This window comes from Anabrus simplex, chromosome 1, assembly GCF_040414725.1.
Source record: "Anabrus simplex isolate iqAnaSimp1 chromosome 1, ASM4041472v1, whole genome shotgun sequence".
In the NCBI taxonomy this organism is placed as follows: Eukaryota; Metazoa; Arthropoda; class Insecta; order Orthoptera; family Tettigoniidae; genus Anabrus; species Anabrus simplex.
Window position 1 is genome coordinate 342,156,377 of NC_090265.1, and position 15,499 is coordinate 342,171,875.

The 15,499-nt window shown below is 40.0% G+C and overlaps 1 protein-coding gene across 1 annotated transcript in view; it reads left to right on the top strand.

Moving 5' to 3' along the window:
* The first annotated feature begins 11,862 nt into the window (after positions 1-11,862).
* LOC136865931 (galanin receptor 2b-like) overlaps positions 11,863-15,499 on the top strand; it is a 220,177-nt gene continuing 216,540 nt past the window's right edge. The window contains exon 1 of the mRNA XM_068226450.1: positions 11,863-11,927. Within this exon, the coding sequence (XP_068082551.1) occupies positions 11,863-11,927 (65 nt within the window). The remainder of the gene's footprint in view (positions 11,928-15,499) is intronic.

The following is a 15,499-nucleotide window of genomic DNA, read 5'->3' on the forward strand; positions in this document are numbered from 1 at the left end:
TATAATCTGCTAACATCAGAATGAATTCATAATCAGACTCATTAGAAAAGTGATATATCTAGAAGGAAAGGAAGACATATTGTAAACTGAATCTTTGGCATACTGCTTGTAAATATGGCAATATTATGTAGGTATAAAATGAATATTAATAACAATGGATTTGGTGCAGTGTGAACTATGAATTGAAAATACAACTTTGTGACTTGGTTTTACTTGAAAATTAGCCAGCGCTTACATTTACGCCCTGAAAATGGTTCTCCGTGGTTTCCTATTTTAACTCCAGGCAAATACTGAGGTTGTAACTTCATAAGGCTATGGCCACCATCCTTCCAACCTTAGTACTTTCTTATCCTTGCGTCGCGGAAAACCTTCCATGTGTTAGTGTGCAGCTATCGAGTTGCACACCTTCTGAAGCTGTGCCATCTATGCTGCCTGGCCTACTAATTTTCACATTCTGATTAACAGAATCTAGCAACGAAAGCAGAATATTCTACACGACGGTTTCTGTGGATGACACATTACATCAGCATTAATATGAATTGCCTTTTCGCGCTCCAGAGATTGACTGCCTTGGCCGAGCTGAACCCGCGAAACAGGGATCATTAGGCGGACACATTATCACTGATCCACCGAGGCATCTAGGTAACTTCTTATACCGTGTGATGCCTGAATTGGGATTGTGTTGTCTCTCTCTAGTCGCTTAGTGACGACCTTGCTATTCAATAAATAATAATAATAATACCTAGTGGTGCTACAGCCCTGATGGGCCTTGGTTTATCATGTGACCGTTGCCTATCTCAAAGACAAGCAGGTGTGATGTGTGGTCAGATCGGTCTTCTGAAACAGGACCACTATCTCGCCGTAAGATAACTCCAAAATTGTAGTTATGTAGGTTGAGGGAACCTCGAACCAGCCTTCAGATTTAGACAAAAATCCCTGACCTGGTCGGAAATAAAATCCAGGGCCTTCCTAAAAAAGTCGTGAAATTTTGTCCGGAGACTTGGACACTCAAGTCTGATACCACTGGTTGGCTACGGGCATTCAAAATGTGGATGTGTAGAAGACTTGTTCGAATTTCCTGGTTTCACAAGGTTTAAAATAATAAAGTCCTGCTACGAGTTAATGCAAGGCGTCAATTTTTAGGAAGAATGAAACGTCGGAAGATCCGTTATCTCGGTCCATTATTGAGAAAATATAAATTGATGTATATTTTACCAAGAAATGCTTATGACCTGGTTACATGAATATTTACAACGGGACGGCTCAAACGTATGTGTAGAGTGCACGAGGTAACGGTACGGCACGGAGCTGCGAGCAGCGAGCGAGATACGTCACCAGCTGCAAGTATGCGGATAACGCAACTATCACGTGAACTTCACCTGACACTCTAGAATATGCGAGAAGTATTTTACTAACTTCTAAACCCCTTGAGATATTGAAAAATGACATATATCATTGTGTAGCTCATTATCTGAATGTCAACATGCTATAATTTCATGAAAATCGGTCCAAGGATGTTCGAGTTATTTAGCTACAAAGAAACTGCATTTTCTCACGAGGAGAAACAGGTGACCTCGACAGTCCGTATAAAAGGACAGGGTCCGGCAATGCATATTCAGTTACAACTTGCAACTCACAGCTGACAGACTATCATGCTGGTCTCCGCGTACGGGTCTGCAAGAATCGAACCCGGTAATCTTGTCGCGTATTATCTTCGGTACAATCTTCGTTGTACATGTAAAAATTGTATAGTATTATGGAACTTAGAAAATTTCCAGTGCTTCGAGGTGAACTTAAACATTTTACGGTGCTATTTCAGAACTTATAATATTTCTGCGATTCACAAACTTAGTATTTCTTTGTGCTAGAAAGTGAACGGCTTCACTTAGCTTAGTGCTGTGATAACATTCAAACGTGATTTACTTTGAATTGTCATAGTGAATAACTGAGTGAATATTGAGGCTATTTTACGACAATTTAGCTGAATACAGTACTAGCATTATTCAGTGTAAATAATCCGTAATATCTCTTTAATTCGTGTGCGACGAACATTTAGGAAAGTTTGAACTAAACCAGATTTGTGTCGCGAGTGAACTACATTTTACACTTCGTAGCATAATAGTCATTTGACCTCGTAAGAATATATTCATTCAGAATCCAAACATTTGTTATACATTGAACAAACTTTGAATTACGTGTGAAAATAGTATAAACTCTGTACGATAAACTGTGTTTCGAACTGTGCTTCCAATTAGTCAAACAATAATTACTTTCTGCTAGTGACTTAACATTTTTGCACTTAGTAAAATCGTGCCAATTTGGCACTCGTAATCCGTACCGTCAGTTGAATTTTCTCGTCTTCGCGAAATGCATTAGTGACACCAAGAACTCTGACAGAGTGCCTTTTTCACCGTATCAACCCGATCTTCAAGTCGACGTGGGACTTAACGTGGTACATCGTGGGAATGAACGTGGTACATCGCTGGAGATTGTACGTGGTACTATGGTGGACATCACAACATCGGTTGCAAGGAGTTCTGAATGCTGTTCGCTGAACCGCGTTTTACAGTTCCAGTTTCAAGACCAATCGCGTGATATAAGTGCCTTTTACCAACAATCTTACAACAGAATCAAAGATTGAACTTTAAGGCAGTGATGTCTTCATTTTCGACGGACTATCATTGCTGATTGGAAGTCACATAATATTTCCGAGTGTTGAACAGTACTTTTAAAGTAGAACACAATACTAGACTTCGCAAGAAGATTAAATTTACGTTCTTTTACATTCTCAAGTGTAAACTTTATAAAGAGACTGTAGGAATTTTGAAATGATAACATTTTAGAGACTACGGGATTGTTCATTCTCGAAATGAAGTGATTTTTTTTCACATAATATTTTGCGTTATTTCTCAAGACGAAGGGCCTCCGTGGCTCAGACGGCAGCGCGTCGGCCTCTCACCGCTGGATACCGTGGTTCAAATCCCGGTCACTCCATATGAGATTTGTGCTGGACAAAGCGGAGGCGGGAGAGGTTTTTCTCCGGGTACTCCGCTTTTCCCTGTCATCTTTCATTCCAGCAACACTCTCCATTATCATTTCATAGCATTTATCAGTCATTAATATCACCTTGGGAGTGGCGACTCCATTGTAATAATAGCCTATATCTGGTTCATTCATTACATCCCTGACCCGGTCAAAGACTGGAAATTAGGCTGTAGGTTTTCATTTTTTTTCTCAAGACGAAATCTATGAACTTGATAAAAGGAATTATTTGGGATTTCGTTTATCACAAACATTCATTGAAAATTTATGATATTCCTGGAGTCGGGCAATATAAAATTCAACAGCAGATATTTAAATTTGATTTTCTATTTTCAAATTCAAAATAATAGAGGAATTATTCGTGCTATCTACAAGTTGAATAAACTTAAAATGTTAAAGTACCATCTATTATTTCGCACTCTGTACCTGCTCCTAAGAACTGAACACCCCTTAGTTGTCTCATATCCATTTTCCTTTGCCTTTTCCTGGTACAATATCGTACTTCAGGGTTTTCTGGATGTTTGGCGTGATCCACGAAGGAGGAGAATATCGTGACTGGGGAACATAAAGGACTGGACAGGAGTTCGGTCAGCAGAATGAATTTTCAGAACATCTGTAAAGAGAGGAAAACTTGTCGAATTGGTAGCCAAAACCAGCGAGACCTGATACGGTACATAGAAGCAAAATAAGAAGTCGTTGTCTTACGTGCTTGTAAATCTACCGACATGAGACTGACATATATCCGGTATAGAACCCGCCGTCAGGGGCTCAGAAACCCAGACGCTCTTCTCTCAGTCCGGCACCAATCAATTATATTTATATAGGGTATTAGCCATTCTCTTTCCATTATTACTTCCAGCTGTCTGTTATCGACCTGATGTAGTACTCTTGATATGTTACCAAATTAACCAGTTTATTATCTCTAGAGAATCTCATACACAACACATCAACAACAAAAACAATATGCATTTCATGGTCTGTTGCATGTATTTTTATCTCTATTTTATCTCATTGAACGTTGTTTTTATTGAAGTAATTAATTCGTTCATAAAACATCTAAATAAACAGAATAAAATGTAATGAATGCAGTCATATGGAAATATTTCCTAAAGAGGAACGTTGTTAGGATTGTGCCGTTCAAGACCGAAAAGTATTTTCAAAAACTTCACGAGATGAAGTTATTTAAAAAAGTATATATACTGTAAATAAAATATACCGTGAGTTGTCTCCCTAGTTGCTATCAGTAAAAATGATATAAACAGAAAGCAAAGTAATCTCCATACAGACAATGAAGGCCCTGGGAGGTGTGGAAAATATAAGCTTCCACTATCCATAACCTTGGCACTTGATGTTTGGCTGTACGCCCGGCTGCCTTAGCCCCCAGGAATTAATAATAATAATGTTATTTGCTTTACGTCCCACTAACTACTTTTAAGGTCTTCGGAGACGCCGAGGTGCCGGAATTTAGTCCCGCAGGAGTTCTTTTACGTGCCAGTAAATCTACCGACACGGGGCTGTCGTATTTGAGCACCTTCAAATACCACCGGACTGAGCCAGGATCGAACCTGCCAAGTTGGGGTTAGAAGGCCAGCGCCTTAACCGTCTGAGCCACTCAGCCCGGCCCCCCAGGAATTAACTTGGTGCTTATTTTTTGTGTTGGCTGAGTGAAACCTAGAGCCATGTACACCTCCGGAAGTGGAATTTTCATTTCTTACATTTTTGACTTCGTATGTACAAATTCGCACACAACTTAAGTATTTCCAGTACTTAATACTACCGCTTACAATACAAAGTAAAGTTAAAAACATAACTACCCAACAACTACAACACGAGTACAAAAAGCAATTCCGCAGAAAAAAATATTACGAGAAATGCTACTAGTTTAACATTCTAAATCCATCATCATCATATACAGTTTCATACGCAACTTCATTATTTCCAGTACTTAACACTATAGTTTACAAAAATATAGGTTGAGCTTACTACTAGCTTAACGTTACAAGCTATAATAAAGTAAGGTTAAAAATAATCGCCCAACAACAACAACAACAACAACAACAACAACAACAACAACAACAAGAGTACAACAAGCAATTCTGTAGAAAGAAAATCTTACAAGAAATTCTACTATTTTAACTTTCTACGTCCATCATCATCATCATATACAAATTCGCACAAAACTTAAGTATTTCCCAGTGCTTAATACTACAGCTTACAATACTGTAGGTTGAACTTACAACTAGTCTAACATTACAAGTGATAATAAAGTAAAAAACATTGGTAATTATTCAACAACAACTACAACAACATGAGTACAACAAGCAATTCAATGGAAGGAGAACACCACAAGAAAAACTACTAGTTTAACAATCTAAAGCAAGCAGAAAATCACAAATTCAGTGTCCGTGATTTACAACTTTTCATTTTACACTAACACTAACGGTCATCTTAAATGACTTGATACCGGGACGGAATCCATTAAAGACTGCTGCAGGTAATTTATTCCAATCCCTTATGGTCCTGTTTACGAAGGAAATCTTGCCCACGTCAGTATGGTGGATTCTGGCCTTTGTGCTTATGGTAATTTCTCGATAAGTATGAGGGAGGTTCCAACCTATTCCCAATACTACTCCAGGCAGCCCTTCCCGCATAGTTCTTGTTAAGACCACACATGTGAGCTCTAGTTCGTCTAGATTCAAGACGAACCAATTAATGGTATTCCTCCTATTCCCGGTTACGGAACGCATCGCTCTTCTTTGAAATTTTTCTAGGAAATTTATTAAACCCACCCTGCGAGGATCCCAGCACGCAGATCCATATTCGAGAATCGGTCTTACCAAGCGTTTATAAGCTTTACTTTTGGCACCAGAATTAGCTTTCTTGAGATTCCACCTAATAAAATGTAACGATCACCAGGATTTCTGAACTACATTTTCCACTTGCTCTGACCAGTTTTGTAATTGTAACACATACAACTATCAGCTTCAATAACACTTCCCCTCCAATTTCGTAATCCCTCTTTCCTGTCACTTTCTTTTTAATGAAACACAATTTCTTGCTTTTCCACTGTGGATTTTCATTCGATTTTCACACGCCCATTTTTCAATCGTATCTAAATCCTGCTGAAGCAATAGTTCGTCCTCCTCTGTCTTTATCTCCCGGTATATGACGCAATCCTCGGCAAAGAGGCGCACTTCCGATTTTATCCAATCAGGCATATCATTCATGAAAATCTTGAAAAGAATTGGCCCAGTAACGCTACCCTGAGCCACACCAGACGTACCGCTTCTTGGAGAAGATAGCATTTCTGGCACGCGCACCCTCTGAGTTCTTCCATTGAGGAGTTCTCGTATCCATTTCACAACCCAGATGTCAATGCCCGTACGTGCTAACTTGTTAAGGAGGATGTCATGTGGCACAAGATCGAATGCCTTAGCAAAATCAATTACTATTGCATCAATCCTTGATCCACTGTCGATCTTATTCGATATATCTTGTCATACGGAACAGAGCTGACTTTCGCAGGAGAAGCCTTCCCTAAAACCATGCTGCCCCTTAAATAGCATTTCAGAAGAGTCCCATTTTAACCTCAAATAATCAATTTAGCCTCTTTTATCCTACTTATTTATTCTTCTTTTCAAAACTCCACTGAAACATTCGTCTACTAATGTCATTCCAAGCCATCTCTCCACTGACCACTCTTTTGTCGTAAATTATTCAGAAGAAACCGTGCTGCTTTCCTTAGGATCATTTCCATTTCTTGAATCAGGTAATCCTGATGAGGGTCTATTACGCTGAAACCATAATGTGATTGTAACATGTATTTATAAACTTGTTAATATGATTATCCCAATTAATAATCTGGGCAGTTACAATGATCCCCATGAGGTAATTTCACTCCATCAACACAGTGATTAAAAGTGAGAGGACTTTTCTTTTTTTACGAGGATGGTTACCTAGTTGTACTTCCTCTTAAAACAAAAATCACCACCACCATCTGAGAAGTTTTTCACTTAGTGAAACTTACAACCTGACTTTTCACCCCGTTTATCATCATGCCATTGTCTTCAGTCCATCTCACAATATTATCGAGGTCTTTTCGCTGTTGTTCACAATCCCGCAACTTATTTATTATCCTATACAGCATAACATTATGCCTTTGCTGGCAGGATGTAGTGTTTACAGTGCACTATGTCTTCTGGTATGGGCTAGAATAAATTTGTTACTTTCATTGACCTGTCTCAGTCTCATCCATGGCTTTGGCAATATGAAAGTGACCGAGGTATAAGCGATTCTAGTAATACCGTTCCTTATGCAGCCAGCCCCTGTTATGAATGGTGTGAAAATATCGCTCATAGGGTCGGTTGGTGCATGCATTTCAGTGGGCTTGGCAAACTGATATGTAATAGACACATCTGGCTCGGTGAGGAAAGCAACGGGAAACTATCTCACTCCTCATTTCCTTAGTATACCTTTTCAGTGACACCTACGTTATCTATGACAACTGTTGGTGGAGCTGTAGAGGATCAAACCAGCCTTCGGGCTGAATACCCAACGTACAGCATAACATTATCCGCAAAAATGTCTTGTATGTTGTTCTAGTTCCCTACACATATAGTTTGTATATTTAAGGAAACAAATCTCCAATAATACTGCCTTGCACTACACATCCCCTCCCCGCTCTCAATCATTACAGGATCAAATGATGCTTCACCTACTCTATGTTCCTGCGTTCTAATTTCTAGAAACGTATCCATATTATCACTCTTTTGTCTGGTTCAATGGCCGTCACTATCGTCAGTATTCTCGCATGATATACCCTGTAAAGGCCTCGGAAAGGTTAAAATCGTTATAGTTCATTTGAACTTCTGAATCTAAAATGTCTCCTATGTCTTGCTGGAAGCTCACAAGTTGAGCCTCTCTGGAATAACCTTTCATAAACTCGAATTTCCTTCTATCAAACCAATTAGTAATTCGCAACGGTATCCAATATATTGTGGAATAATATTTTCCAGCGCTCGGAGCAACGCATGTCAAACTGACTGGCTTCTAAAGGGAATCGTACCTTTTTTTAAATTGCACCTGCCACTTGTTTCACGAAATAGAGCTATGGTCCGGAATCCACTTATTAAGCGTAGAGCTGTCATTTCCTGACGAAAGTACACGTGCCAATATATTTCTGACCCAATGAATTCTGGTTGATGGAGAAAGAGCACATGGCAGTGACATGTGCAGTTTTACCTGGAATGAGTGGGCACGAAGTATCAAGTAGTACTGCCGGGCGGGAAACAGAGTAATCAGCTGCTATGTTGTGAAAAATGGAATACATAGCGGGAGAAAATGGACTGTGATTCTGAAGAAATATTTGATGTTAATGTAAGAAAGAAGGAGAAGAAACGTGATTTGATTGAAAAGGCGTGACTTACCGATACGAAAATGTGAAAGACAATGTAATACGAGATAGAAAACCAGGATGTGAGTGCAGGTAAGTTCATATGCATTTTGAGGTTATGTTTCAATCGTATCTATGATTATGTCGTTAATGTTTAATACAATATATAACAGAAATGAGTGTTAAAATATCACTGTGAACAATTAAACGTAACAAGACTAATCTATTGTTCAACAGATGTCGAGAACATGTTTCCAGAAAACTACTGCAGACAGAGATTAATTCTGAGACAATTCCGGCTGTTCAAGATATAATCAAGAAGCATTCCTCTAAGATCTTACTGTGAGAACAGATGTTAAAAGAACATTAAATATGGTATATTTCCATTGTTTTTCAGTAGGAATCAAGTAGTTGGAGAGTACCTCGAGATCAAAAATAATCTCTTCTGATGTCTCATTTTACTCATTTCACATACGCAAGAGGCAACCGATACAATGTCGAAGCTCTGTCCTTTATGGATGATACGGTTGTACATAATTTCCAGCTTGGAACCAGTCATTATAATATCCTAAGTCTTCCTACATAGTTGGCATACCCAAAAGGACGAGTGCCTATTGATCAAAAGAAATTGCACGACATAAGGAAGTACATTCCAGCAAAACATAGTGATTTTTAGAGAAAGATTTTCAACTGGCCTATTACTACAGAATAGAATGATGTGTTAATTTTAGGTCAGATAATGTAAGATAATGTAAATTAGTGGACTGGAATAAAATCCTGTGAGAAAAATTATATGTAATTTCCCATTATTTGGAGAAACAACACATGTTACGATAACAAAAAGCTTAATCTAGGTCAAAACATTGAAAACTAGTATTTTGTTTTCATAAAAGAACCCTAACAGTAGTATTCCCTAAACCTTAGATAGTGGCTTTGTTCCTCATTTCTTTATATACTGGCTTTAAACAGTTATATTGGTACCTATATCTCAAAACTCTGTTTTGGACATGTGATTTAGAAAAATCGATTCAATTGTGCTTTATTCTTATCACACTTTCCTTTGTACCATGCAGCTATTATAGCAACTCTCCGTTCGGTTCTATTTCCCAACCCAGTGCCTTTAGTGTATCCCCAGAAATCTGATAATTTTTGACTGGCTTTCTAGTTTTTAACATTTGTACATTTTTATAAACATATATTTATTATAGGGAAATTTCAGTATTTTAGGATAGGTTAGGTGCTAATACTACTTACCTCCTCTATATGGTCATTGGCCTTATATCCATCATTCTTTACATCCATCTTCTGTAAATCCTCACATTGCTCAGTAACGATCCCTGTAATATCCTTCTTCTGCCTCTACATACCCTTCCATTTTTCACTGAAACTCATATGACTGCCAATTATGTTTGCCATCACGTTGTCCTTAGCAGACGTCGTTGCTAAAATCATTTTCCTATGGGGCCGATGACCTTCGATGTTAGGCCCCTTTAAACAACAAGCATCATCATCAATCATTTTCCTAGAAAGTTCCTTAAATGCTCTTTATTCCTACAACCATCCCTAACTCTATTTCTTGCTAACTTGCACCTCCTTCTTAATAAGTGTATATCTCTGTTATAGTATAGTGAGTGTTTCTAAGTCCTAACCACCTGTAAAGGTTTTCGAACATCTCAACAATTGCTTTAACCCTTAAATGCGCAATTTATTGTTTTAAATACGCTGGTTTTCCATTCCAGAAATAATAGATCATATTTTAAAAAATATTTGTCAAAATGAGTATGTTTTTATATATTTAGATCAGACAAAATTTTAGGAGTTTTGAATGCTTTGCGCATCGATATATGCACAGCTTTACAATTACTGCAGCTACTGACAGACTTCAATCTTAGGAATGTCCTGGCTCACGAATTCTCTGAGGTAAACATTTTATTTGATTTACCTTAACTGTTTGAAGTTTACAACACTCCAGGTGATTAGCAAGAAAAGTCATGAAATAAATTATAGTTCATATTAATACACTAGCGAACCCTAGTGAGTTTTCTGCAAGGCAGAAGTAAATGGACAACTGTAAAATAACAAAACATATAAAACAAGCAAGTATATTTTATTTGCACATACGTAATGCTGTGCATTTAAAAGGTTAAACATTTCCGACTGATGGTAGTTACTTTTTGAAACTCCCTCATCGTAGTATGCAACTCGTAATCCTCTTCCTCAATCCTCTGCCCTTGACAGAGTATGGCGGCGTTCATGATTTCCCTGTCCTGATTTTCTTTCTCCCAGTCTGGCGGTCTGTCGTTATAAACATTGCCTCGTGGAATGGTTTCCCCATCAGAGGCTGCAGCTGGTCCACCCATCTGCGTTATTCGCGATCTCTTGCCATTAACCTTTCCCCTCACCACAAGCTTCTCCAGAGTGCCTGTTCCTCTGGCGATGTGTCTGAAGTGCCGGACGTAAGCCTGGCCGATTCGCTCCAGAAGCCTAGTCTGGATGACGCATTAGTTCGGTACTTGGTCCATGAAATTCGGAGAATGCGTCGGTAAACCCACATCTGGAAGCTCTCCATTTTCCTCTTAGCTGCCTCTTTGATTTTCCAGGTCTCAGCTGCTTAGGTGGCAATCGGGAATATGAGAGAGTGAGCTAGTGGCAGTTTTGTGTTCTTTGTAACAGTACGGTCGTTCCTATCCTACTCAATTTTGTGGTAGTTGCCCTGGCCTTGGTTGTTCTTCTCCTGATTTCGTCGCAACTCCCTCTTTCGAAATCATGGAGTCCTAGTAGACAAATTTCTGGACGGCCTCGAAATCAGCCATCTCCGTCACATTTGGTTGGCTGGCTTTCTGTCTGTCGATAATCGTTACATGTGTCTTTCGTCTATTAATTTCCAGGTCATATTTAGTACTAATCGACATCAGCTTCTCCATGAAGACCTGATTGCGCAGAAGATGCCAGAATCAGCGTGTCATCACCGTACCCAAGGTTGCCGGTCTCCCTACGCCGATAGAAATACCTCCTTCGCTGTCATCGAACACTTTTCTCATGGTGTACTCAGTGTAGATATTGAATGGTATGGGTGAGAGAATACAGCCCTGTCTTCTACCACTTTCTGCTTTGAAGTTTCTGGACATTGCTTGGTTAACCCGAACAGTCGCCGTGTTGTTCTGATAAAGATTCCGCACGCGGACTACCAGATGCTGTGGGATCCCCATTTCTAGAAGAATGGTCCCGAGAGGTGTCCATTTCACCGACTCAAATGCCTTGGTGTAATCGACGAAGCACAGAAAGTTCGCAATATTGAACTCCAAGACCTTTTCCACAATCTGCCGGACATTCATAATTTGCTCTCCGGTGGCTTTTCCTTTGATAAAGCCACATTTCTCTTCAGCTATTTCAGGTAGTAAAAGTTTTTTCATCATACTGTGAAGGACATGGAGAAGAATCTTTCTCGCACGAGGGATGAGAGCTACTGTGCTGTAGTTGGAACATTCAGCAGGTAAACTTTTCTTGTAAATGAGAAGGAAAGCGTGACACAATTCATCCGGCCATCTCCCAGTCCTCCAGATGGTATTGCATAGCTCTAGGATTTCGTTTGATCCAACTTTACCCATGACTTTCAGTAATTCGGCAGTTATGTCATCCATCCCGGTTGACTTCGTGGTTCTTAGCTGATTGATGGCCTCTCCAATCTCGGACTGAGCAGGTTCCAGTTCGTAAGGACCATTCAGGGGTTAAGCATGGCCTCGGTTATCCTTCAAGAAATTCATGCAGTACTCTAGTCATACTTCTGTGACTCCCTCTGGGTCTGTGATCTTCACACCACACTTTTCCGCAATTACCTTGGTTTGGGGTTTGAATTCCCTGCTCAAATACTTGACAGTTCTGAAGAGATCGTAGGTTTCGTTTCGTGTGGCATGGCATTCAAGCTTGGAGCAAATATTTCTCAGGGAGGAGCTTTTGTCCTGATAACCAGCTCGTTTAATCTTCTGATTGATCTGATGCAGTCGATCCTCACAGTCCAAATTAGTGAGATTACATTTAATGCAACGCCTTTCATCTGCCATCCAGTGTTTCTTTTTATTAACTTGAATTATTTCACTCGCCCTAACCACTCCTCCAGCCCAGGCGTTGATATTTTGCCAATAGACGTTGTCATCACGATCATTCCTTCCCAAATTAGCCTTATCCTCGAGGTTTTACTGGAAAGCTTCTATGTTACGGACCTCAGGTATTCCCTGCCTTTTCCTCTCCTTCAGAAACCGCAGTTTTAGGAGGATTGTTGCTAATAGCAGTTTGTGGTCAGAATCACAGTCTGCACTAGACGTAGCCTTAACATTCTTCATGGAAGTCCTCCATCTCTTCCAGATCAACATACGAGGGTCGAGTCATAAGTCATGGCACTATTTTTTTTCTCGCGAACAGGAGACAACACGAAAATTTAAGATATGCATATGCAAATATAGGGCATGTGCTTATGCATAGTGCCTGAAGACAAATTCTGATTTCAGGAGATTCTCGTAGGAAAGTGACAGAACACAGGCCATTGGTAAACGTTGTTTTATTACGGTATAGACGCAAATACACAAGACTACGTACAAAGGACTGGTCTCCACTGGCTACAGACCTTCGAAACAATCAACCAAGGTTTCCACTGTGCGTTGCCAGCAGTGGGGCAGGTACCGAATACCATTCGCTGCATGTGTATCGCTAACGTGTGACACCTCCCCCCCCCCGCTGTTCTATAGGGCATGGCATGCACACCTAATGCTTCCCGCAGCTCTGCATGGCATTGGCGTGCATTTCTGCCACGGAGAACTGCTATTTTAATATACGATCGTTGCTCCTGCTTGTTGACTTTCATTTTGTGACGTTCTCACTCACACACTGAACTTGGGGGCCTGCTTAGACCCACACTGTTGTTTACATAAACCACCTAGTGACATCATACGCAAGTACATACCGTACGTTTCCAAATGCATATCTTAGATTTTCCGTGTTGTCTCCTGTTCGCAAGGAAAAAAATAATTGCCATGACTTATGACTCGACCTCCGTATTTAATCTGATTCCGATATCCGAACGCTCCGGCTGTGGCTTTCAGACTGTCTTCTGCATCTTTCTACTTAGGCACTGAAGTCGCCAATAACTAGACAATTCTTTAGATGGAGTTTGTCTTAATATATCTTCTACAGCTGCGTATATTACCTGCACTTCTTCATCAGAGGCTTCCGTTGTTGGCATGTACACTTGTATTAGATGTAGTTTCCTTCGCTTGGATGCAAGGGTGATCTTCATAGCCCTGTCATTTATGGGTTCATAAGACCGCACAGACCGAGCGATTCCCTTGCTGACAAGGAAAGCAACTTCGTTCTGTCCGGATTTTTTGCCCCCTGATATTTATACCTGGTGGTGTTCTGTGGGGAATGACATTGATCTTTCCAATGTGTTTCAGATATGCCACAAATATCGATCTCCTATCGCATTAGCTTTCGCTCTAGGAGATTCAACTTTCCTGTCTGAAGCAGACCTCTTACATTCCACGTACCAATTATGAAGTTCTTTCTCAGCTGCAGCTTAGTTGTTGGTTCAGTCGCCAATTTCGCATGTGGGGCCTTTCCCTCCAGTCATACATGCCCGGTAACCCTTCACACTGCCTGATCCGGAATTAGAGCAGCGCCGGTTGCTAGACTGGTAAAACTATATTCGTATGATAGTGCATTCATGAAATGCTAGGAATATAATCAGGTAGTTTCCCCTAGCCTTCCTGATCCTATGCCGTTGAAGAGATGAATATCTAGTTCATCCGCCTGTAAGAACAGTTTCTAACCCAGGAAAAAAATGCTCGCCATTAGCAGCCGCTCCGAATGATGGATTTAGAATGACATTTCTCCACTCAAGGGACTATCAGCCCACCTAAAGGGTCTCATCCACTCAAAGCCGTTGACCCCTTTAGGGGTCGAGTTATTTTCCGCCACTCAATACTCGGCGTGCTTTTTCAGCTCCAATTTATGGTAGACCGAGTTTAGAGTGGGAGATTATATACTGATGCTCACTAATATGACCATAGTCTGACTTTTTTGTTATCGACGAAATCTAGTACGATGCAAGTTTTAATTAGTTGTGGTAGTGGTTTGAGTTATACAATTAAATGCGGTAGCATATCATTGAACAAGCTGCATATCATTGAACAAGCTGCTTGAGATTAGGAATCTAAATTCAAGTATATTATAATCCTCTTATGACACGTCACTTCAGGTTGTGTGGAAAATGGTTCTGCTGTTATTGGACGTATTTGCACAGAATCTCATTTTACTGAATTGGTACTATTTCTGTACGATGCAGATGATTGGCTAGTATCAGAAATAATAATGTTGAACCATGATCCAATCAATAACTCTGCAGCTTATATCAATACGCACTACTTATCAGTTGTTATATCCACAAGTACAACCCATTTCAGCCATAACACACACCATACACCATACAATTAACTCACTGTAAATCTGAAAATCTATGTATATGTAACCTAGAATTTTCTGTAAGTATACAATACAAAAGGTTCCTAGCAACTATCCAAATAAGAGTTTAATGATGTGTGTATTAAATGAACCAAATGAACACCAGAATCCACTTAAAAGCACAGACACACAGACATACACATAAATATGCACTTAAAGCCATGTACTCCGAACGATAAAATCCGCCATACTGAATCAGAGCTGCAAATATATATAGGGTGCATCTGTAACGGGATGTTAGAGGACGGAAAATGGATCAGTTTGACATAAGGAACCATTTTCCGAAAACATCGAGTCAAAAGTTAAGCAAGTTCCGTAACCGGGTACAACTCCATTTGGGTAGGGCTGATCGACGTACCACTTCATCCCATAAACACAGACTGAAGCCTACAGTACAGACATGGCACACCGATCACGTCAGTACACAGTACGTCATCTGCATTGAAGTCGTCGAGTTATTATCCCAGCCTCTTCTGCTCGTCGGGATTGTCTCCCCTGTTGTACTCTTAGCACATGTAGTGTACAGTACACACATGGCACACCGATCACGTC